General features: G+C 47.0%; 1 protein-coding gene across 8 annotated transcripts in view; it reads right to left on the reverse strand.

Moving 5' to 3' along the window:
• Positions 1-25,358, reverse strand: part of AAK1 (AP2 associated kinase 1) — a 148,226-nt gene that overhangs the window by 72,051 nt on the left and 50,817 nt on the right. For all 8 annotated transcript variants that reach the window (XM_055328165.1, XM_055328168.1, XM_055328166.1 and 5 more), the window contains exon 3: positions 2,022-2,140. In XM_055328165.1, coding sequence (XP_055184140.1) covers positions 2,022-2,140 — 119 coding nt within the window. The remainder of the gene's footprint in view (positions 1-2,021; positions 2,141-25,358) is intronic.

Here is a 25,358-nt window from a genome sequence, read left to right on the forward strand (position 1 = left end):
CTAAGCTGAGATGGAGAGTTGGATGCTTAACCCACCAAGCTGTGCAGGCAACCCCTTCCTCAAGATTTTTCTTAACGTCTTCTTTCCTCTAGCTTCCTCTATCGTAGGAATACAGCACAGAACACACACACAAAATATGCGTTGACTGTTTCCGTTATCAGCAGGACTCGCGGTCAAGGGCGGGCTACTAGCAGTTAAGTTCGGGGGACACCAAAAGTAATATGAGGATTTTCGACTGTTCAGGGGTCAACAGCCCCCCCCCCGTGTTGTTCAAGGATCGACTGTATTTACTTTATGTCAAGAAGTCTGCTGGAATATAAAGTTTTCGATTTTAAAACACCTTCTGGCAGCAGAATTACTTATAAGATAACAAGATAAGCAATATGATTGGCATAAACCAAAGTACTGTGGAAACCCAAAGGGATAAAAGACTATTTACGGGGGGCGGGGTGCCTGAGTGGCTCAGTCAGTTAAGCCTCTGACTCTTGGAAGCGTGGGAGGTTCACCTGGTTAAGCATCTGCCTTCAGCTTAGGTCATGATCCCAGAGTCCTGGGTTCAAGTCCCGAGTTGGGCTCCCTGCTCAGCGAGGAGCCTGCTTCTTCCTCTACCCCTACCCCCACTTATGCTCTCTCTCACGCTCGCTCTCTTTCTCTCTCTCAAGTAAATAAGTTTTTTAAAGATTTTATTTATTTATTCATGAGAGGCACAGAGAGGGCAGAGAAGCAGGCTCCATTCAGGGAGCCCAATGTGGGACTTGATCCCTGGCCCGCAGGATCAAGCCCCGGGACGAAGGCAGGCGCTAAACCACTGAACCACCCAGGGATCCCCCTTTTATTTATTCACTTTTTTTAAAGATTTAATTTTTTTTTAAAAAATGCCTCCGTCTCTTGATTTTGGCTCAGGTCATGATCTCAGTCAGGATCATGAGATCAGCATTGGGTGTAGAGCCTGCTTAAGATTCTCTTTCTCCTGTGTACCCCCCACCCCCTGCTCTGCCCACTGCTCACACTTGCTCTCTGTCTCTCAAAAAAAAAAAAAAGAGAGACTTTAAGTTTCTTAATGTATAATATCAAACAGAACTGAAAGCAGAGACTAACAAACTCCCACGTACCCACCGCTCCGCTTCGATCGTAACCCTTTGCCAATTTGTTTCTCTTCTAAATCTACTCATTACTTCAAGACATCATGCTATTTCACCCATAAATATTTCAGCATCTACTCTAACAGATAGGGACTCTTTAAACACAGTATGAATCTGAGTTGTGAAAACGAAGTCTTTAAGACGTGAGGTATGATTAACATATAATAAAACCTACAGATGTTAAGGTGTTCGTTGAGTCCTAACACTTGTGCAGCCCTGTGTAACCACTACCCAAAACAAGATATAGGACATCTCTATGGCCCAGAAAGTCCCGCATGCCTCTTTCTGGTCAGTTTCCCACACTCAGATGACCACTTCTGATCTGTTACCACAGATCACTTTCACCTGTTCTTGGACTTTTATAAATGGAATCAGAGGGTATATATGAGAAAGAGGTTTCTAGTTCAAAAAAAAAAAAAAAAGGGAAAACCATTTCTGGAGAAAAGAACTGCACGTGCAAAATATAAAGGTATGGGAGGGTATGTTCACAGAACGCTGAGAAGCTCCAGAGGGATGAACACCAGGACCGGCAACTGGTAGTAGACAAGAGTAGAGAGACAGGGAGAGATGGGGTTCCTGGATCAAACTCCATAGTTAGTTCTGGGAATGATGTTATGAGATAAACTCTTCCCAATGCACAAACACTTCTCTGACCCAAAAAGCTGGTCAGTCCTCCCAATGTGCTCCTTCCTCCTCAGCCCTCCAGCTAAGGGTGACCGAGATGGGAGAAGCATGCTATACCCCAGGTCTCTTCATTCTCATCTTGTGCTGAGGCTCCGCTGCCATCTCGGGGAAGGAACAAGCCTCCCCAAGCCCCCCGACATCTTAGGAGAGGGGACATTTTACACAAGCAATCCCAAGTCCGAGGGGCAGCCTTACCATTATCTGGATTTCTCTCTTGCACACCTGGAGATCATGCTCATTGTTGACAAACATGCGTTTCAAGGCACATTTCATTCCATTGCTTGTCCTCACCAGAAACACGATAGCAAATCCACCTGTGAGGGAAACACACACATACAAGCTCTTTTGAGTCGTGTTCAAAAACTCAGTGAGATAACCAGGGTGCCCGTAGCTTTGTGCCGTCACTGTTAATGGTACTGATGCCATCATCAGCCAGATGCAAAGGCTGGCCTGGCCTGGAAGCCACTCCTTGCTTCAAGGGACTCAGAGAGGTTACTGTGGGACTGGGGGGCAAGAATCAGAAAAATCGTTCCTGAACACCTGTATCAGGAAGAAAGAAGAACAGTAACTATCTTGCAAAGAACCTACAAATAAAGAACAAATAAAGAGATGAACAAATAGATGAAAGAAAAAATAACTATATTCCAACCACGGTCCTAGGCACTTTGAGCTTTTATTTGATTCTTACTACAATCCTATGAGGCTGAGTATTATTTTTCCCTTGAAGATAATTACGAGGCTCAAAGAGATTAGATTCAACCAACTTAAAAACATATTTATAAGTCCAGCACTTAACCCAGAGAGGCTTGGAAATTATTTTATTTTTTTAAAGATTTATTTACTTATTTATGATAGACAGAGAGAGAGAGAGAGAGAGAGAAAGAGAGAGAGAGAGAGGCAGAGACACAGGCAGAGGAGGAGCAGGCTCCATGCAGGGAGCCCGACGCGGGACTCGATCCCGGGACTCCAGGATCACGCCCCGGGCCAAAGGCAGGCGCCAAACCGCTGAGCCACCCAGGGATCCCCGGAAATTATTTTAATAATTGCTATAATAATAGCTGTCAAATTCAAGGAGCTTTCTGTTCCTCCTCATCCTTCCTCAGCGACCCACCTCCCCACAACTCAGATCTAACAACCAACCTTGAGGGCTCCTCCTGCCTTTCCTACCTCATGGGCTGTTGAGAAGACACAAAATACAGGTATGACAATGCTCCTCAACACAGCAGACACCAGGAAGGCATGACTCCATTCCTGGGCAGGTGTTTTCATGTCCACACCAACTCTTCTCTTAAAGACACTCCAAAATTCATTAAAAAAAATTTACAGAACACTAGCAGAAACTCTTAAATGCTGCAGACTGGTTACACCGTAGCAGTCCACAGATTCTTAGAACTCCTTACTTCGATATCATTCCCCAAACACTGGATGAGGCGCTCAGTGCCATCGCTAACAGGGGTTAATAAAGAGGTAAGGTGCAGCAAAGCTGTCAAACCTGAAGGCTGTGGGATAGGCAGCAGTTAGACGGGGCACTTCATCCACCTGTCTGCTCCTACGCCATAATTTAGCTTGAACTACCCTGTGTATTGACCCTGGGTAATAAATAGGTAGGTAGGTAGGTAGGTAGATGATAGATATAAATCAAGACTCTTTTTTGCACAGAGGTGATCACTAATTGGATGGAGAGGAACACAGAGGGGAGCCACCAGCGTGGGAAGTGGAGCCGAGGCTCTGGTGTGGTGTGGGGCTAGCAGCCACATGCAAAATCAATGCAGAGCAAACGCGGGGACTCTAGATCTGAGACCTAAGACTTCGTCCTGTTTAATCTCTCTACCCCCTCTGAGGCCCAGCGGCTCTTTGACACCTGTCTGCCGAGGTCCATGGTCATTTCCCGGTGAATCTTCACAAGGTGTATTCTTCAAGTCCGCTTGTATATAGGTTTCTGCAGCTTGCAGCCAAAGAGAGCCTTAATCCTAGAGCACTCTTGCATGTTTTCACACAATCCACACATAATTCTGTGTTTACAAAAATGTTAATGGGTTCAAATGTTCCAAGTGTGCATTTTGATAATGTTTACCAGATTTTTGGTCACAAGTCAGGTAAACACTAAGATCTGCCATGAAATCTTTAATTTCCATGGTCATCTTGAGTATTTGTGTCTCAGTAACATTTCCGATTTTCTTGTAATACTTTGCAGTCGTTTACACTGATCAATTGTCAATTTCAATTCTAGAAATTTACTTTAAAAATCTGTTTAAAACTCTACCATGTACTGAGAAGTAGAGGTCTTATGACACACATGCCCACAAAATCTCAATTTTAAGGTGCACAGTTTTTTACATTTGACTTTTTAGAGTATTGGAATTTTTCCTGTAATATGTATATTTAATATAGTATTTAATCTTTCCCCCATAAGTTATTAAATTCATGATGTGCCTTATTACCAGTCAGAATTAGAAATGCTAATATGAATTATAAAATGTCTGTGTGTGTCCGTAATTACCTCGTAAACGGTCCGAGTATTTGTCTTATAGGTATTTGAATTTTTTAAAAAAAATCATGTAACTATAGACTTTGTATCAGTAGTGCTCCTAGAGAGCATTAAATCCAAGCATTTTGCTTTATGAGCAGACGAACAGAGCGAGGCTTAGGAGTCTCATGGCTAATTATGCAGAACCTAGAATGTTATCGCTCTGCTGATTGTCCAAAAAATATTCTCTCCAACTTACTTGTCTTAAAGAAAACCCGTGTAACACCCCCTTGAGATAATGAGGAGACATCTGACAGTGCTGTAGAGCACGAGCTGGGAAGGGCCCTTTGTACAGTTTTGTGATGCGCAGAACCACCCAAGGGCCGGGCAGCCGTTTCAGAAGCAGGTGGATGATGCAGCAATTTGAGATAACTGCCACCAGATGGGAGCAGTGCAGTTTTCTTTGCCAGGCAGCGAGATGACCTTTCCAGCCTAAACTGAAGAAACGTGGCAGATGCCTGCCTGCCTACCGCACGATCCAGGCAAGCACAAAGGGCCGGGACGAGCCAGCCAAGATTCTCAAAGCCTGGAACCATCACCGATCTAAAGGCAAAGCAATGAAGCTGTTCGCCTAACACAGAGGGAACCACGTTATTTAGCTTCTACGCCCACCAGCGGTTTGTCTGCAGGTGAGAAGTCAGAGCTCCTTGATCATGAGATCAAATTCAAAGCCTGCTAGGATTTGTCAGTCTAAAGATGCTGGTCGCTATCGATGCGTCGCTGGCCACGTAGAGACGTAAACTGCTCGGTTAGCGAGAAGAGGGGAGACGGCACCACTCCAGGCACTGTCCTAGCACAGGCCCAGGGCCATCGTACCCATCAGGGTAGGAAGACTCCGGCCGCAGCTAAACACAGTTCAGGCTGTAAGACTGTCAATAGAGATGCTTATTTCAGATTGAGTTGCATCCCAAGACCTTGATTAAACGGAAAAATCCAAAGCTGAGCTGATAGTTCGGACAGAGGTAAGAAAAGCGAACATTCAGTGGAGCCTGTGCCAGTCTGCCCACTGGAATCTGTGCCAGTCCCTCGGCCTACTTGCATTCTTTTTTGAAATGCTGAGATATTCCCTATGATTTCACTGGAATCCATTTTGGGGGAAAATTCATGAATTTTTTGAATCACAGAGGGAAAAAGGATTCATCTCATTATGTGAGGTAAGCAAGTGAAATAGGTGTGATAATTTTGACACAGACACATGTTAGCCTCTTAAATATGTAGGAATATTCTTTTATTTCCACAAAGAAACATATTTTCTCCCATTTTCCCTAAAATATATAGCTCTTTGGGTCTTTTTCCTGCCTAATTTTATTATTATTTTGGCTTTTAAAAAAAAGTTTTTAAATTCAACTTAATTAGCATATGTATTATTAATTTCAGGGGTAGAATTTAGAGATTCATCACTTACATATAACACCCAGTGCTCATCACATCACGTGCCCTCCTTAATGCCCATCACCCAGTGACCCCATCCTCCACCCACCCCTTCCCTCCAGCGACCCTTAGTTTGTTCCCTGTAGTTAAGAGTCTCTTATGGTTTGCTTCCCTCTCTGTTTTCCTCTTACCTTATTTTTCCCTCTCTTCCCCTGTTCCTCTGGTCCTTAAATTCCACATAGGAGTGAAATCATATGGCATTTGTCTTTCTCTGACTGACTTACCTCACTTAGCATGATACCCTCTAGTTCCATCCATGTCATTGCAAATGGCAGCATTTCATTCTTTTTGATGGCTGGGTCATATTCGTGTGTGTGTGTGTGTGTGTGTGTGTGTGTGTGTAACCTCTTCTTCATCCATTCGTCTGTTGACGGGCATCTGGGCTCTTCCCATAGTGTGGCTATTGTGGACATTGCTGCTTAAACACTGGGGTGCAGGTGCCCCTTTGAATCACTATGTTTGTGTCCTTTGGATAAACACCTAACAGTGCAATTGCTGGGTCATAGGGTAGCTCCCCCTAATTTTTAATGATGTGGCTAGGTACTTACCACTCACTATGAGATTAGAGATTTTGTCTCTTTGGTTCCCCTCTGCATCCTCACGCCCTAGAATAGTGCCTAACATACAGCAGGCACTCAAAAATGAACTTTCCTCTTATTGCTACTACAGAGAATAAAAAAAGGCTATAGAAAGTGGGGGAGACTGGGGGAAGCTAAAGCAATGGCTCACGTAAAGCAAGAGCCACTACACAACTCCAGGTAATGAGTGTCACGGGAATAGGGACCCAGATCTGCTAGTTTCTAAAGATAAGCTAGAAACCTAAAATTGTATGTGACATTTCCAGGTGTAAACAATGGCAACAATCTCACTTTAAATTACCGCTGGATGGGCTAACACTACAGAGGCTAAAGGAAACACATCTGAAAGGCCGAGTCTCGGAGCCTATAGTCCCCTCCATCTGATGGAGTCTAACCCCTCATCCCACTGATGGCCAGGGGAGGCAGTGCCACAGCCAGCGGTCCACAAAGTGAAATCATACCCTGGTCATCACAGTTCTTGCCTCTCTTCCCTAAAGAGGAGTTTACGGAATTTGCACCTACCCAGCATCTGTATTTGACTTTATGCTTTTCAAAGGCATTTCAAAATAATTGAATGAGGTAGATGACCTACCCGCTGTCCTCATTTTTGTCATGGGAAAGAACTACAGAGATGAAGCTCCTTTTACAAAAATACACAAAGCTAGTTAGTGGTAGAGCGCAGACTAAATCCCTCATCTTTTTAAATCTGTTTTAAACCAACTTTATATACAACACAATGCACCCTTTTAAGTGTGGAGCTTGGTGAGTTTTCACGCCTTTTTATCTTTCAACCATCACCACCATCAGGCCATCACTGTGAACAGTTCCTCGTGCCTCTTCGTAGGTATCCATCCTCCCCCCCCCCATACTATCTCATGTCACTGCTGCAGAATAACTGGAATCACACAGTATGTACTATTATGTCTGCTTCTTCTGCATCATATTTCCGAGATTCACCCTCATTGTTACATGTATTACATGTATCAGTAGTACGGGGGGGGGGGGCTTAAATTGCAGACTAGTATTCCATTCTATAGAATGTTCCACAATTACTTTAGCCATTCACCTGTTAAAGAACATTTGAATTGTTTCTACCTTGGGCGGTTATAAATAAGAGGCTCATGGTGAAGTCTGTTTTTTGTAGACGTTTCTCTTAGGTAAATAGGAACGGAATTGCTGGGACATATGGTAAGTGTATATTCAGCTTTATAAGAAACTTCTAAACAGTTCTCCCCAAGAGCTGTAGCATTTTGCACTCCCAACAGCCATACGTGAGAATTCTGGTTGTTCCACACCCTCATCAACACTTGGTATTGTTCATCTTTCTCTTTTAGCCATTTTAGCGACTGTGTAGCGATCTTTCATTATGGTTTTACTTTACATTTCCCTATAGATCCTTCAGCATTTATTTTTTTTATTTTTAAAATTTATTTATTCGAGAGAGAGAGAGAGAGAGAGAGAGAGAGAGAGAGAGGCAGAGACCCAGGCAGAGAGAGAAGCAGGCTCCCTGCGGGGAGCCCGATGCAGGACTCGATCCCGGGACCCCGGGGTCACGCCCTGGGCCAAAGGCAGGTGCTAAACCACCAAGCCACCCAGGGATGCCCTTCTTCAGCATTTAAACTCCGAGGATTAGTTGCTCTCCAGTACTTTCCTGATGAAAGGCTTTAATGATAAGCACAGGATCACAAAGTCGCTGGTGAATCACTGAGATGGCGTGGACTTCTACCTCTCAAGCAAGGATCACGAGTGCCTAGCTCTCTTCCGTGAGAAGCAGACAACTGAGAATTTGTATAGAGGGAGAATTAGGTAATCTCTAAAATTTTTTGACTCTGACACCAGCAGGTGATCATGGTCCTCAATATCATTTTTATGGCTGGAACTTCTTTAAGCAAAACCTCCTCGGGGGCCTAATCGTTGATACTCAACATCAGCAATGGGGCTTTTGAAAAACTAGGTGCAGTACCTCTGTTGGCTTTGTCTCAAATACTGAATCATGTTAGAGACTACCGTGCCCCGGGGGCTGCTCCGCAGGAATCAAGACACCAGTGATTTCCACTTAGCAAAGGAAACTAAAAGATGGTGGCATTAAGGGGATGGGGAAGAGAAGAAAGACCCCAAAGTGACCATCTCCACGGCGGTGTGCGGAGATGGGAAACAGCTGCGCAGTTACGAGAATGACTAGACCCAGGACCAAGAGACAACAGGAGCCCAACATGTGCTGAGACAGGGTTTCTGGATTTGCTCCCAAAGACATTTGGGTGGATATTTTAATATCGGGCACAGATTCTAGCCACAGAAATCTGCTGCCTGCTTATATCCTGCAGGTAAACGAAGCTTCGGTTCCTAACCTAAGTCCCACCTACCCCTTTAAAGAAGGGCTTCCATGTGTTGGAGGTGAAAGCAGACACAAACCAGAGGAACCAGAGGATACCAGAATGAGAAAAACCTCATTGGGTCTGTCAGAAATGACATATGACAGACCCATATTCTGGTGTGGTCTTTCATTTTTCCACCCTACAAACCCCTTGATTCCCTTTTATTTTTTTTAAAGATTTTATTTATTTATTTATTCATGAGAGACCCAGAGAGAGAGAGGGGCAGAGGGAGAAGCAGGCCCCCTGTGGGGAGCCTGATGCAGGACTCGATCCCAGGACCCCGGGAGGATCCCGAAGGCCGGCACTCAACCAGTGAGCCGCCCAGGTGCTCCCTTGTTTCTCTTTTAAAATAAGATTTACCCAATGAATGCTGTTTCCTTAATGCAATTCCTCTTCAAATGACAGGGGGGGAGAGAAAAGGAGCATACAACCACCTTCGGAAGCTTTTCTGAAGAATCCGACGGACAGCCCAGGTAAAGTGGAGCTCACCCAGGAGACAGAGGGGAAGGAGCAACCCTGGACAAGTTGCTGGGTCTCCTTGGCCTCCATTTTCTCAGCTGCAGAAATTAAGGCTCACTTAGTGGTTTTTACGCAGTCCCTCAGCACCCCAGGACACAGGCGGTATCTCGGTGGCCCCCATGAGGAAAACAATGACTTCACCTAAGGGTAGGACTCTGCATATGGCTCCCCTTTGCCTGTTTAATATTAATTCTGAAAAAGACACTGGGGGAAAACCGGGGTGACTCTGCTTTAAAGGCGAAGGAGAAAGGCACTCAAAGAATATTCTGCAGTTCTGTGTAAAAATCACTTTATGAAGAGAGAAGGACGACACCACCGCAAAGCCCACCAAGGGCCCCGGCCCACGTGCCTACCGCAGGTAGACCCGCGTACACGTGAGCTTCTGGGGCAGGGCTGTGCCCGACAGCCACGGCACGCTGACAGCCCGAAGCGTTGCTTTGCGGGCCAAGAGCTCAGGCTCCAACCCTGGCTGGAGCGGGCCACGACCCCCGTGGAGCCCTGTGCGCTCATCCGCCATGGGCGGCAGCTCCACCTCATACTTCGGGGGAGGCTTATGGGGTAAGCAGGGCACCGAGCACATGAAGGTGCGTGATGAACACAGGCTTCCAGGCCCAACCAGCACCCCCGATCCTTTGTATTCGTATGATACTAACTTGCCATAAAGTCCTAAGTCTGCTATATCCTCCTGAAATCAAGGGCATAAATCCAAATGCCAAGAGGGTCCACCAACATCACGTGAAGGAGGGAAACAGTCCACGTACAAAACGTACAGACCGAGGCCAGCGACGCAGACTCTCCGTCAGAAAGACCACGGGGTGGGGACGGCACAAACCAGAAAGCGCTGGCCCCAGCTCACAGGCGGCCACTCCTCCAATCCGGTCGCTCGCTGCCGTGGGGAATGGAGCTGAGGGTTGCCAAGATTTTTGACTTCCAAGAGAAGCTAGAGTTTTCCGAGAAATTTCCTGATTTTTATTATTATTATTATTTTTAAAAGTAGGCTCCACGCCCAGCAGGGAGCCCAATGCGGGGCTTGAACTCACGACCCTGAGACTAAGACCCAGGCTGAGATCAAGTCGGACCCTTCACCCGCTGAGCCACCCGGGGGCCCTGAAATCTCCTGATTTTTAAAATCCAGGCAACAAACTTTAAAAATTTTTTTTTTTAAAAATTCTTAAAACCTGTGCAGTTAAGGAAATCTGTTTCCAGGTTGGGACTGAACTCCAGGCCCTGCTTTGACCTTTGAGAGCCCCGTGAGGTGGGCAGGGCCCGTGTAGGGTCTCCACCTGGCCAGCTGGGAAACGGAGGCACCGACGAAAGCCCAGGTGGCCTTAGTGCCGTCACTCGGTGGCAGGGCCAGGGCGAGAATACAGGTGGGCCAGCTCCGGGCCCTCACCTTGGTCCACCGCCCGCTGCCATCATCCCCGCCCCGAGCAGGTAGGAGGAGAGGCGCCGTGCTGGGCCGGGCCCGGGGCCGGGGCGGGCGGGGGCCGTTCAGGGCTCAGGGCGGTGCGCGCTCTGCAGCGGCGGTGCCTCCCCAGGGGAGCGACACCCAAGAGGCCGACAAACACCCATCTACAGTTGATTCACACTGAGGACGACTTTGCCAAGCGCTTCGGAAGGAACCAAAATTCTCAAAAGTTTTCAAGGCTCCGTAACAGATGGCGAGGCGCGCAGCAGGGATTTTACGGGAGGAAAGGTCAATCCGCATCATTTGTCAACACTGACTTCAGTGGGGCCTGCAGTCTGGGCTGGGGCGTTCGCTTGGCGTTCAGCTCTCCCTACTTGCCTCAAGCGAGGGATCACGAAGTGCCAGGCCCTTGGGGGAACACGTCTGGGCGGTCCCGTTGGCAGGCAGAGCTCCCGGGGAGGCCGGCACGCACCCCCCCTGCCCCGCCTCGGCCCCGCAGGATCGAGCACACTCAGACCCCGCGAGCTCTGGACGGCGGCTGGGCCGTGGGTCCAGGCGGCGCATCGCCTCCTCTCCCGGCACAACAGGGGGGCACCCCCAGCTCGGGGCCCCTCTAGGGATTTGGCAAGAGTCTCTGAAAAAGAGAGAGACAGAAGCGATTGCAGGGGAGGCACCTGCCCCTGGAAGCCAAGGTCAGCGAGCAAGCATCTGGCGGCCCCCAGGGCCCCTGCGGGGCAGGAGGGAGGCGGCCGGGGCCGCCGTGCACCCCGTTCGCGGCCCACGCTGCGCCAGGGCCCGGCCCCCTTCTCGGTGGAGGGCAGTGTGCACCCCGGGGGGAAGCCCGCGCCGCCTCGGGGTCCGGCCTGTCATCTGCCCAGGGGTGACCCGAGGTCTCCCTGGCCTCCGCGGCACCCAGCCACACTTGCTCCGGCCGCCCCCACCACCTTCCCCGGCCTCCCCCAAAAGCCTCCGGGCCGCCGCTTCCCGCACCCGAGGGTCCCTTGGCCCGCCACCCCTCCTAAGCGGTCCTGGGGGGTCTGGGCCCCCCGACTGCCCTGGGCCGCCGCCTTCTCGTGACGCGGAGAGAGCCCTTGTAGGGCACAGGGCCTCCTCTCCTCCTTTGGGAGCGAGCAGGAGCAGGATTCAACCCTGGGGCCCAGCTTCGGGTGGCGGCAGCAGGCCAGGGACGCAGGCTGAGTCGCGGTGCCCGTCACCCGGTGCCGGTCCAGGGCCCGCACCACAGCAGACAGCACCCGCACCCCGCCCAGGGGACCCCCAACGCGGGACCCGCTCCACAGGCCCGGGCCTTCAGGAGGCCCAAGTCCAGCCTGGGATCTAAGGGACACATTTAGGGAAAAGGTCCCCTGGGGACTGGGCAGTCAGTCCACTGCAACAGAGAAACCCGAGCGCCCCGCGGCCTGCCGGAGGGCCGGGACCCCCAGCAGGTGGACGGCCGAGGTCACCCCCAGCCCCGGCGGCAGGCACCCATGCCTCACCCCACCACCTCCACCGAGCCTGGTGCGCGCCACGGGCCCACGCCCTCCTGAGGAGACTGGCGCTCCGGCAAAGTACGGCCGGTGGTCTCAGCGCCCACCTGTTAATTCTAGAGCATTCCACCTCCAGGTTCCTCTGAGGTTCAGGATTTCCGGATGTACCGCCGCCCCTGCCACGGCCCCGGTGCAGCAGCTCACAGTGTCCTTCCATCCCAGCTCCTGCCAAGCTGACTTCACCGAGTCTTTTGACAACTCTATGCCCTGAACCTCTCGGGGATCCACCCTCTCTACTCCATCCCCGGGGCCCCTGCACACTCTCCTCTTTTCTTACCAGGAGAACCAAAATAGGGTCCTCAGTGCCTGTGCCCCGGACGCCTTTCTCTTCTAAGACTCCTAGCTAATAACTCCTCTTAAAAGCATTCAGTAGTTCCCCAGAATAAAGACCAAATTCCTTACGCAGCAATGTGAAAGAACCTTTATATTTTCCATTTTATTATGAGAAATTTCAAACACACAGTAAAGTTGAGAGGATCATACTTCGAATAGGCACATACCCAGCCCCTGGAGTCTACGATGCTACCACTGCCGTACGCTTCTTCCATCACACACGCATTAGCCATCTCCGCAAACCAGCTCATCGTAGTTTTGCCCCATTTCAAGGAAGCTGCAGACCTCAGTGCACCTCACCCTAAAACGCCTCAGCATGCAGACCTTTACCTTGGGTTCAGAGTTCACGTCACGCTTCTTTTGCGGGGGAGGGACAGGAGAGTAGAAATAAAATCTATTTACAGTGAACTGTACAAATCTAAATTTTATTACTGGATGAGTTTTGATAAATAAACGTACTCCATGTACTCCTGACCCCTACGCGAAGGTATCAAACCTTTCTATCACTCAGAAAATTCCCCCAGGCCCCCTTCCAGTCTCACCCTTGTATCCCCCCAGGGACTGGTTTTGCGGGCTTTAGAACGTCGTATGAATGGAATCATACAGTACAGGAGTTCTCTGTGTAAGGGCCCTTCACTCACCACAATAGCTCATACTGCTGAGTATATCGGTGCTGCTGACCGGTTCGTGCTCTCTTACGGGGACACACTGGGTTATCTCTAATTTGGAGCTCTTACACAGGAAGCTCCGTAGGTGCCCTTATGCAAGTCTTTTCGTATCATAAAATAGGCAATTCTCTTGGGTAAATAACTAATACGCAAGACTGTTAAGTGCCGGGCCACCAGGTAGGTGTCTACTTAATTTTACGAGTAACGGCCAGACTTTTTCCCAAAGTGCTTATATCATTTTATACTCCCACCAACAACGTATGACAGCTCTAGACCCTTTCTAATTTAAAAACAGCCCTGCCTCCCCCAGCCCCGGCTCCCAACGCTCCCTCCTCCTCCTCCGCCAAGCTCTTAGAACTCGGACCTTTCTGCTGCTTTATTCTGGGGGAGAGGGTGGTGATGGTTTACGTGTGCTCTTCCTTGGAATATCCTGTCCCAATCTTCTTCTTGATATAAGTTTAAGATTGTTAAAGTAGCACCTCTTCTGTGAAGTCCTCCCTTTTCCAGACAACCCCCCCCCCACACCACAGGCTTTCATATTACCTCACATTTGGCCATTTCCTCTACTGTCACACTTATCACAAGGTATTGTGATCACCTGCAATACTTTGATCTCTTTACCAGGTAAGCTGAGGCAAAGAGGGAGCCACTCTTGTCTGCCTTGGTAAAAATAATGCTTACCCTGTTATATTTTATGACACACTGCACGGTACTTTACAAAGTGGTTTTTATTATGTAAAGTGTACTACTTATACTTTATGGACACTTGGATGTCATCATTAAACACCAGTTTAAGGACTCTAAATACTGTAAAGTCATAGGGACATACCGGACATAGTCCTTCAGGACAATCCTTCAATGTCCTTCACTTGACACATGGGTCACCAAAGAAAATTAAAGTGTCAAGAAGAACTTCTTATTCCTCTTGGAATCCTCAGGGCTAGCACAGTGCTTCGTACATGACAGATGATTAACAGTTATAAAGAGCAAATCCAACGATGTTTCCATGCTTATCATTGTTGGCTAGCTCTCAACCAGCTACAAAATCAACATCCCAGACTTAATGTGGAATACAGGGCCCGTCACAACCTGCAGGCCACACTGAACTGAGCTGTCCGGACGGTGACCTCTGATGCCCTCATACTTTTTCCTTATATTTTCTATCTGGAATATCTGTCCTCTGATTAGTAAACTTGTATCTGTAAATACAAGTGTAGCTCAAACCAGGACTCCTTTGTGAACTGTCCGCCTCACAGAATGCCCATCCCCACATCATTTTCTTATCCTGATTATATCCCACCTGCCTGTATACCCGTCTCACCAGGACCATATTCTTTCAGAGGACAAAGATTTCACTTTATTATTATACACCGTAAAAAACACAGTGGTCTAGCCTACTATACTCTTCACCTCGTGCTGAAATAACGGTTAGATGTGTTGCATCAAGTGATTCCCTTCTCCCAGCCAGGCTGAACTGGACCAGGAATGCGCAGCTGACGCACATTCTCCCTTGGGAGCCAGAGGCAAGGAGATGGCTTCCAGTCGTGGAATGAAGACGTCGTGGAGATAAAATATATAATATAGGGAATACAGTCAACAGCGGTATAGGTGACAGATGGTAGCTACCCTTGCGGTCAGACTTGCAGAATCACCATGTTGTACACCTGAAACTAATGTAACAGTGTGTGTCAGCTATCCTTCAATTAAAAAAAAAAATAGTTCTGTTAAAAAAAAAAAAAGGCAAGAAAACGGAGCAGACACTTGGAAGAAGCTGTAATCCAAGACTGTGTGCCTCCAAGGGGAGAGGTAGAGACAAAAGAACCATCTGAAAACTTTCCAATACTAACAAAATCCAGCTTCACTTCCTACTCTTAGGTTCTGGAAGGATCAACCATATTTATCCAATAAATTCCTTTTCACTTAATCTAATTTGAATTACAGCTCTGTCCCTTGACCCTGACGACCCTAAGAAACCTTGTACTAATATGATTATAGAATACATGAGCTCTGATACAATGAAAGTTTTAGTAATTTTAACCAAAACAGGCCCCTTTAACAAAAAGTATCCAGAAGAGAATGTTAAAACACAGTATTAAAAATTGCACTTGAAGAGTGAGAATTTTTAAGTGAAAGACGAGATTTACATTAAAATAGAACCTGCCACCTTACACAGAAAGTGGTCAACATCTGTCTGGGAAAGGCCAGCCATAAGGAGTGTGAACAGGGGAACATGCTCTGCACTATAATTTTTGTGGGGCTCACAGATCGGGGGTCAGGGAGTGTGGAAACAAACCCTCAGCACCCAGAACACTCATTATCTGATAAAACCAGGAAGGTGGTTTTCAGCCAGGGTTATCAGAAAGCAATCATAAGGGATCCCTGGGTGGCGCAGCAGTTTAGCGCCTGCCTTTGGCCCAGGGCGTGATCCTGGAGACCCCGGATCAAATCCCACGTTGGGCTCCCGGTGCATGGAGCCTGCTTCTCCCTCTGCCTATGTCTCTGCCTCTCTCTCTCTCTCTCTATCATAAATAAATAAAATTTAAAAAAAAAAAAAAGAAAGCAATCATAAAGAAGGGGGCTTAACTCTCCAGTGAGAGGAAGCAGAGTAGAACCTTCCGTAGCAAGTGAGCTCCGGCATGGACAGACCTGAAGAGGCTGGCAAGACGGTTAAGTCTCCAAAGGAACAGGCTTACACCAGCACTGACCAATGCACTGACTCATATGCATGAGAAACATCCTCTGCTTTGCTGTACAACCAGGGTCGGGACCAGGATGGGTAGAGAGGCACAACCTTGGGCACAAAAAGACAAAGTCAGTATTACTGGCATTTTCCTTTCGACTCAGGCTGCAGTATGGCCGGGCACAGCAATGTTAAACTGATCCTGGATTTTATTTTTGATTTTTTAAAGAGAGAGCACAAGTGGGGTGGGGGAGCAGAGAGACTCTTAAGCAGGCTCCACGCCCAGCGAGGAGACGGATTTGGGGCTCCATCTTGTGGCTGGGGTCACGACCTGAGCTGAAATCAAGAGTTGAGGCTCTCAAACTGATCCTGTATTTTAAACTCCGATAGTTCTGTTCATCGTGGCTTCTTGCAATCATTTTTTATTTTTTAAATATTACACAAAATATTATTAAGGTTGATTACTGAGTTTTAGGGTGTTCCTCACTCTAGTGCCGGCTCTATGTGAAACTGCTCTCCGCACAGGACAGAAACCTGCTCAGGCAGCAGTGTCCATACTGTCCTTGTACTCTACTCCATGGCAGACCTGAGAGGTCAAGATGCTCCCTGGGGGGGAAACAGAAACTCAGGGAGTGACTCTAAAGGGAGTGGGGGCTGGGCACCAGGAAGAGACGCAGTATTGGGAGCCCGTGTCCGGCTCTCTGTGGCAACTACGGTGATGCAGTAAAGCTCCAAGGATGGCCAGTTCCAAGCCCTCTTGGATACAACAGAGATCAGACTTGACTCAGGCACCAAGCAACATAAAGAAACCCAATCTCACTGAAGCTGAGGTCAAGTATTACCAGCCCAGATACCACCTGAGTATAAGCTCATCAACTAGACTGATGATAAATGAGTACCGACCACAACAGGACAGAGAAATATAAGTTAGGGGAAAAGGTGAGTCTTCCAACAAAGGGCTGAAGAAAGAAGCTACACGGTCGGTGTAGAACCTACGGAAAATATATCTGAAGCTTGATTAGGAAAGTGCACACTCTCTCAAGAGCCTGGACAGGGCTCTAGGAGAAACCAAGATGTCACAGGTTTCTAAGAGGCTTATACCAAACAAGGAAGGGAAGTCGATCTGCAGCACAGAGGATCCCACCCAATCTGGAAGAAGACAGGACAATTTGACCCAAGAATTCAGTACTATTGTAAGGCTATAAATAGAGTTGAGGAGAGGGATGTATGAGCATTAAAATATTGAGTATTTTTAATATGCTAAAATATGAACAATATTAACAAATTTAAAAAACAAGATACAAAGCTCTAGCCTTTTTAGGAACACAACTATGTGAAAATGCCTATGCGTAGTGAAAAGACTAGAAGAAAACACAACAAAATGGTATGACTAAAACATGGAAAACCTTCAAAGATTGAGTTGCCAACGGATGATAGGATTACAGGTGATTGCTTTCTTCCTTAACCTTTTTTCTATTTTCCAAATTTTTTAAAAGATTTATTCATTTTGGGGGGAGGAGGGCAGAGAGAGAGGGAGACAGAGAATCCTTAAGCAAGCTCCTCACTGAGCGCAGAGCCCAACGTAGGGCTCCATCCCATAACCCTGAGATCATGGCCTGAGCTGAAAACTAGAGTCAGACGTTTAACCAACTGAGTCACCTGGTGCCCCTCTAAACTTTTTATAATGACTATGTATTATCATTCTTAAGTTATAAAAAACACCTTGAGTTGTATTTATTTATTTATTTACTTACTTACTTATTTATTTTTAGATTATTTATTTATTCATGAGAGACACACACAGAGAGAGGCAGAGACTCAGGCAGAGGGAGAAGCAGGCCCCATGCAGGGAGCCTGACACAGGACTCGATCCCGGGACTCCAGGATCACACCCCAGGCCAAAGGCGGCATTAAACCTCTGAGCCACCTGGGCTGCCCTTGTTTTTTAAAAAGCAACCTTTTTCAGAAAAACCTCCCCTCCAAACCTGAGGTGGTGTGTTAAGAAGGTAAGTCTTCAGAAAGGACCAGGAGCACACCAGCACCAAGCAGTGTATTAAATTATATGTGGAGAAAATTTCCTCTGTTTTTGATATAAAACAGGGCTGAGACTAGAATGTAAGGAATGAAGTATCATTCATTCCTTACACAAAATTTGGCACAAAATTTAAGGGAGTGCCAAAAAACTCAGTAATACATAAAATATTAACATATTTTGTAAATGAACATCAATGCAAAAACTTCACAAACCGATTTCCATTTTTTTTTCAAATTTCTAAATAAAGACAGGATCCATATTTATTTTTCCTTTCACCTCAGTCTCCAATATGGCTGGGCACAATGCTGTGACTGATCCTATCTTTACTTAAAAATCTGGTATTTTGCTCATCATAGATACTTCGCATTAATTCATTTCTATGCTTGGGGTGCCAAGGTCGCTCAGTTGGTTGAGCATCCAATTCTTGATTTCAGATTGGTCATCACCTCAGAGCTGTGAGATCCAGCCCTGCATCAAGCTCCACGCTCAGTAAGGAATCTGCTTGAGATTCCCTCTCCCTTTGCTTCTTCCCACCACCACCCCCTGCCAAATAAATAAATAAAACCTTTAAAAAAAAATTGTTTCTATGCCTACCATAATCCTGACCAGCTATTTTCATGGAAAATGTTTGTACCCCTCCATCTGCCGGTCAGGGCAGTGAGGTGGACCAGTGCCCATCTGGTTTGATGGCAGTACTAAGCAGGAACGAAGGAGTGGTGCTGGCCTTGAGAGAGCCCCACGCACTCTCCGATGTTCCCCTGACCCAACTCTAGCCCAATCTTTCTCTCCAGTGATTTTTCTGGGCTCAAAATAGAAAACTCCTTTCTATTCAGAAGATATACAATACGCAAGGACTGACACCCGCACTCAACCATGAAAGGAACATCAGTCCTTAACAGAATCCTGCTTAAAAATGTGCATGTTCACTTGAGGTGGGCACTTGACGGGATGAGCACTGGGTGTTATTCTATATGTTGGCAAACTGAACACCAATAAAAAATAAATTTATAAAAAAAAATGTGCATGTTAACAGTCATGCTTAAGTTTAGTGGCGGTATAAACACACAATGCACACGTTAACATCCAGGAAGGGAACAATAGTGAATTATAATAATGAGCTCAATTAACCGTGCTTATGAGAAGCTTATCAAGGCCTAGGTCCTCATGGTGACAAGCAGAGGCACATACAGCTAGACAAAAAATGGCCTCTGGAGCTCGAGAGTTCAAGTCAATGATCACAGAAGCATCATCGGTCAGGACAGCAGTCCGAATAATCGCTCTAGTAAGAACACAAATATAATATGAATGTAAGGGAAAGAAACAGTATAATGCTACATGGCCTCTTCTCCACCAGATCTTCACATCTTCCAGCTACTTTACAGCACATCTGTTTAGGACACATCCAAAAATAGCACTACTGAGATTCAGCTCTGTGCCAAACACTTTCACATGCATCATCTAATTGCATCCTCATGACAATCCTGTGAGGCAAGTGGTATTATATGCATTTATCCAACGGGGAACAGCAGGTTCATTCTGTACGCAGTTAAACCCCAATGACCCGGGCACATGCCCAGTGCCCTGAATCTGTGCCTCACACACTCATTTCCTAAAGCCCACCTACCAGGCTTCCAAAAGCTCCTCCAGCTTATTCTACTGCGACCTTCTCATCGTCCACTCAGAGACTCAAGTCTCATCTCACCAATAAAGAAAAAGAGACACACCGCAAAGCAAAGCATTCACCACATTTTCCATTAGCTGACCTCTGGGACCTTGCACTTAAGAGCGGGCCTAGGCTACTCTGTAGTGTTTACTCCCCCATTGTGCGAGGAGGCTTGGGGCTCCATTCTAGGTGAACCACCCCCCACGCCCCTTCACGAGGAGAGCTGAGGGACAACACGGGAGGTGTCAAGCAGCTACTGGTGTGCCAGCTTTCAGCACGTCGTCTCCTACCTTCCAGCACAGTGGAAGGGACCATGTCCCCGAGCTGCTGCAGCGGCCAAGTGTGGGAGGGATCCCAGCTACAGAGTTTCAGTTACAGTCCTTCCTTCCGGGCCCTCATCCCTCTCCACTCGCCCTTTGTATTCACTCTAACAGCAGAAGGCAGGTTACGATCTACCAAAGAAGTCCTGGCAAGAGACCGCTCCTCATCCCTACCACATCTGTTTCCGCAGGAGGCCCGAGATCCGGACCGGGTGGCAGCAGCACAGTCGGTTGGGGACTTGCATTTTGGGTCGGGGAGGCAGTGAGGATGGTGAAGGTGCTGATCTTATTCTTAAATTCTCCTCCTTTTCCCCAGCCTTGGCTATCTCTTCCACCTTCACCTTCACTACAGCACCCTGAGGGACTCAGGCTCCCAGGGCAACGTGGTACCAGCTGGGAGGGGGAACGTGGTACATTGGGAAGGAGCAACTTGCAGGTCTTCCCTCCCACTCGGGGCCTAGCAGGGAACGCGGCGCCTCACCTCTCTGCTTTCAAGCAGTAATTAACTGCGGCACAGTCAAGGGCTTGGGATGAAGTAAACAGCGGGAAGCCTTAGACAACGTCAGACCGCATGCACACCCCAACAGCACTATGTCAGGAAGAGTGTGTGGGGTGGGGGGAACTATTTTCAGTGAAACTTTGAACAGAAAGATGCCTTCAGACTTATCTCTGAATGCTGAATACTCATAGATGCCAACTGGTCCGAGCCTGCTTCATTGCCACTGGTGATTCAATCCTAAGGAAACCAGAGACTCCAACGCTGAGCACGTCTACAACCTGGCTCCGCTGAGAGTTCACGTACAAGGAGATCCCAGTTCCCAGGTGAACCACCTCCCCTCCACCTTCCACTGATCCATGCAGCACAGACACCCACTTTCATTTCTAAAAGTATTTGCAGGGTCAAAAGCATCATTGAAAAAAAAAAAAAAAAAAAAAAAAAACCTTGGGCAGCCCAGATGGCTCAGCGGTTTGGCGCTGCCTTCGGCCCGGGGTGTGATCCTGGGGACCCGGGATGGAGTCCTGCGTCGGGTGCCCTGCAGGGAGCCTGCTTCTCCCTCTGCCTGGGTCTCTGCCTCTCTCTCTCTCTCTCTCTCTCTCTCTCTCTGTCTCTCTCTCTGTGTCTCTCATGAATAAATAAATAAAATCTTTAAAAAAAAAATCTCAACGCTGAAAGGGACCTTTAAAATCTCTTCCTTTCCACCTCCCCAAACTATGAACAGTTCTGGAGTCCCCAGGAGTCCTGAATCCAGCGAGTGCACTGGGCTGTCATGTGCCAGCCTCTTCCAAGTCCCCTCCAAGCAGCCAGGCTGCCTCCCCGCCTCCTCCTGTCTCTGGAGCCCTTTGCTCGCTCTTTAAGGACTTCAGAAACTGTGCCTCGTCTCCTGTATTTCCAGCGGCTCCTCTTCCCAACGGTATTTAAACATGCTCTAAGCCTCTGTGATCTTAAAAAGGAAAAATAATGTCTTCACCCCTTTCTTGATCCACCCAGCTACCGCCCCTTTCCTCTCTTTTGCAACCAGACATTCTTAATGGTCTAGTACTCTTCTCTGTCTGCACTTCTACCCTCAGTCATCCACAAGCCTCCTGTAATCTGGTCCAGCACTCTGCTCGGCCCTCTCCAGGGGTCGTCTCACACGTCAGCCACGTGGCCCTTTCCACTGGTGACACTCCTGAATCACGCACTCTTTCCGTTGGCCGTTACACATGCAGTTTTCCTCTTACATCTCTGTCCACGTCTTGATCTCTTTAGAATTCCTCATCTTCTTCCTGCTTCTTAAATGCTAGTGTTTCTTCAGGGTTCGGTCCTGAGTCATCTCTGTTCACTCTATAAATGCTCCCTGGGCGAGCTCACCCATTAAGCATCCTTTAATTACATTCATAATATTGACAACCCTCCCCAGAGGTCCAGACCCATACATTTTGGACTTACTCAATTAACCTGACAGACAGCTCCACCTGGAATTTTCACAGGCACTCCCAAGTCAACATATTTAAAACTGAAACCAAGCCCCATCTGCCCTCCCCGTACCTCCCAAGCCTCCTTTCCCGGGCTCCCCCATTACCGTGAATGTGACCACCTCCCTACCCCATTTCCTATCTTTGACAGCTCCCATTCCCCAATACCCAAATAATTACCAGAGCTTACTGATTTTCTCCATCTCTCTCAAATCTGCCTATTTCTTCCCATACTCGCTATCATTGCCTTATTTCAGATCATCCTCATTTTTCCCACTAGATTTACTTGTGTACTCTCGGAAAAGCTGTGGGGTGTCTGCCTAACTCAGTGATTCACCTTCCTCTTCACATTCCCTCTGCCCCAGTCATGTCTGACTAAATCATACCTCCACCTCCACCTTGTCAGAGTTGATGGGACCAGTTGACCCAAGCTTGGACCCATCAGATTCTTTCTTCCACAGAAGGGGAATCTCGTGTACGTCCGGGTAGGCAACTTAAATTCTAAGTAGAAGTGGGAGGTGTACAGTAGCCATACTGAGCCACATGAATGAATGAGCAGAGTCAGTCCACACAGAAGAACGAAAGACCAACACAGAAGCAGAAAAAAACCGGTACAAGAGAGACAGAGTCAGAGACACAGAAAACTCCTGGGGGCCTCCTTGTTCCTGATTTCAGCCCATTCCTAAGGGTCAGCAGGACTCAGGTTCCATGACAGACCCTTCCTTACCTCGTCTTTTCATCGTTTTCTTTTTTATATGTCAGCTAGTTTAAGCAGGTAACTATCATGTGCCTATAGAGAGTCTTGATTCATGCTTTTGGATTAACTCACTATTCCTCATTGGGTCTCAGCTTCCTCATCCATAAAAGCAGAAGACTGAATTAGATAAACTCTGTAAGGGTAGTAAACACCAACGTGCTACAACATGGGTTACTTTTATATTCAGTCTGTGCAAAATCATGGACGGCAAAATGAATGTTTTAGGATTGTGCTTTTAATAATCAAGTTCTTAAAAGATGAGGTCTTGTGTATTTTTTTTTAAGATTTATTTATTTATTTGAAGGAGGCAGGGCAGAGGAAGAGAGAGAGTGAATTCTCAAGCTGACTCCCCGCTGAGCATGAAGCCTGACCCAGGGCTTGATCCGACCCTGAGATCATGACCTGAGCAGAAATCAAGAGTTGGACACTTAACCCAGGCACCCCTAAAAGATGGGGAGTTTAAAAACATTGTTTTTAATAGAATGTCTATTTTAACTCAAAGAAAGTGTTTTATTTATGTCAATTTTCAATCTATTTACCATAATGTACAATTTAAAATTGCTTCCTTTTTTGAAGCCCTAAGTTAAAACATTTCTCTGTCCTTTAGTAGAGCTCATCTGACAGTCTGCAGGTAGGCCAGTCCATTTTCAAATGGCCCGATTCAGAACATATTTGGTGAAAAGCATTCTCTATATTCCTTATATCATTGCTGGAAAAAAAAAAAAAAAACAGATTCACCTTACAATGCCACGTTGAACGTCATGCACTAAGTGTTCTAGAAGAACAAAACCTTGCGTCCTCCCAAGAGGCTCTAGATAAATTCATAAGCCACTTACTAAGTATCCAATATACAAAGTACACGTTACATCACTGATTAAGTACTTGGTAAATAGCTAAATGCTGATAAGGAGTCTGATTCAGTAGGCCTGGGTGGGTGGGAGCTCTGAGATCTATTTTTTTTTTTTTTAAGCCTCCCAGGCAATACAGATCATCTGCCATTTTGGGGAACTGCTGTCTCAGGATCAGAGGCATTTCAGGATTTTGAAATCAAAAGTAAAAACTGTAGTATACTGAGAACACTTGAATATAATCAGAGTATCTCTTTATGTTAAAACCGTGTGTGTGTGTGACTAACTTAAAATAAAGGCTACCAGTGGTTTAAGGCTAAGAGAAGTGGCAAGGGGCTCTGACCATGCTGGCTGTCCTTGTCAAGGAAAGGAAGCTAATGACTGCAAATTTCTCTTCTCCCGAAAAGATCTGCCACTGCGCAAAACAAAATACACCATAATCCACATTTTAAATAGCTACTCAAGATCCTACAGAGAAACCTCGCTGCCAGATGTCTGCTCAAGCTCACGTCTGAATGCTAGGAAAGCAGGGCAAAGGAGAAAGGCTAACCCAAAGTTGTTTCAGAAACGGGATTCAACAAGAAGTGGCGGTCAAAGGGAAGGTCAGAGGCGGGCTTAGCTGTAGAAATAAAACTTTCTGCTCCAAAATCTCGGCAAACTCATGGAGAAAGACTGCTGACGTCCAGCACCTTCAAAGTCCCTCCTGCTGCTCCGACAACCCTGCCGTCGTTGGCACCTGTGAGAGCCCACGTCATATCCAAAGGGTTCTGTCCCCAGACTGCGCATGATTGATTACCTTCCCACGGCAGTCATGTGTGACTGCCCCTGCCACAGAACTCTGGCAGTATTTCAAATAAATCTCCACGTGAGAGATACCAAGAGGCCACAGAAAGAACAGGCCAGGAGTCAGGAGACCTAGTTCTGGTCCAAGTTCCACAAATGACAAGCTATGACCTTGAGCAAGTCACTATACTTTTCTGAGCTTCCGTTTCCTTATCTGTAAAACGCAAGTGTGGCCCTGGATTAAAGGGACAGAAAAGTGTCTGACATCTGGAGCCTGGTATCTGCCACATTTTGATAATTCTTTAAGGATATGAAACATATCAAATAACCTTCCAAATTCTATGCAGGACTTTGAATTATTATTCTTTAAAAGGCAATATTGCTTTCATACTGGAGGTGGCAGGTGGGCAGGAGAAGAAAATAAATTTCAAAGAGCTCTCTGATAGATGGGAGTAGGGGTAGGAATTGGCAAAACACTGCTCCCTTTGGGATGTTCACTGCACTCGCTTGCTGATTTTCTTTATATATTGGCACATTTTTAAAACCTGAAGGCAAAGAGATTTTCTGTTAAAGGTTCTCTTAAAGAGTGTTTAGGAAGTTTGATATTTTCCTTGAAAGTCACAGCCTATATGTCTAGCGTACAAGCCGGGTGTTGCCATCCTCCTAGGTCTCAGCCTCCTAGGTCTCAGCTTCATGGCTCACAGGCCAAAGCTTCCTTTCCAGCCGAGCGCAATACCCACCGCAGGTCCAAAGGGGCACTCCCTTCACCTGCCATTTTCCTGCCAGCTGTATGACTTCTTCACTGATTCTTGGACCTAAGTCACTTCAGAGGCAACTAACTCATCAGGTGCCCTGAGCACAGTGGTTTGCATTTCAGTTCTAACACTGATTTGTCCTGTATTTAATGTTTTCATCTCTCGTAGAAACCACCCACTGAAAAACCAAAGCAGTTATTTCACCCTTTCTCCGAAATGGAGAAAAAAATGCCTCAGTGGGTTCTCCAGGTAAACTTGAGGTGTCTGGCCACATCCTGACAGTACCCTTCACCTGACGGCCCCTTCCCGTCTTTTGCGGAGTCTCTTCTACAGAATAATTAACCTTCTA

The sequence above is a fragment of the Nyctereutes procyonoides genome, unplaced genomic scaffold, assembly GCF_905146905.1.
Source record: "Nyctereutes procyonoides isolate TBG_1078 unplaced genomic scaffold, NYPRO_anot_genome, whole genome shotgun sequence".
NCBI lineage: Eukaryota > Metazoa > Chordata > Mammalia > Carnivora > Canidae > Nyctereutes > Nyctereutes procyonoides.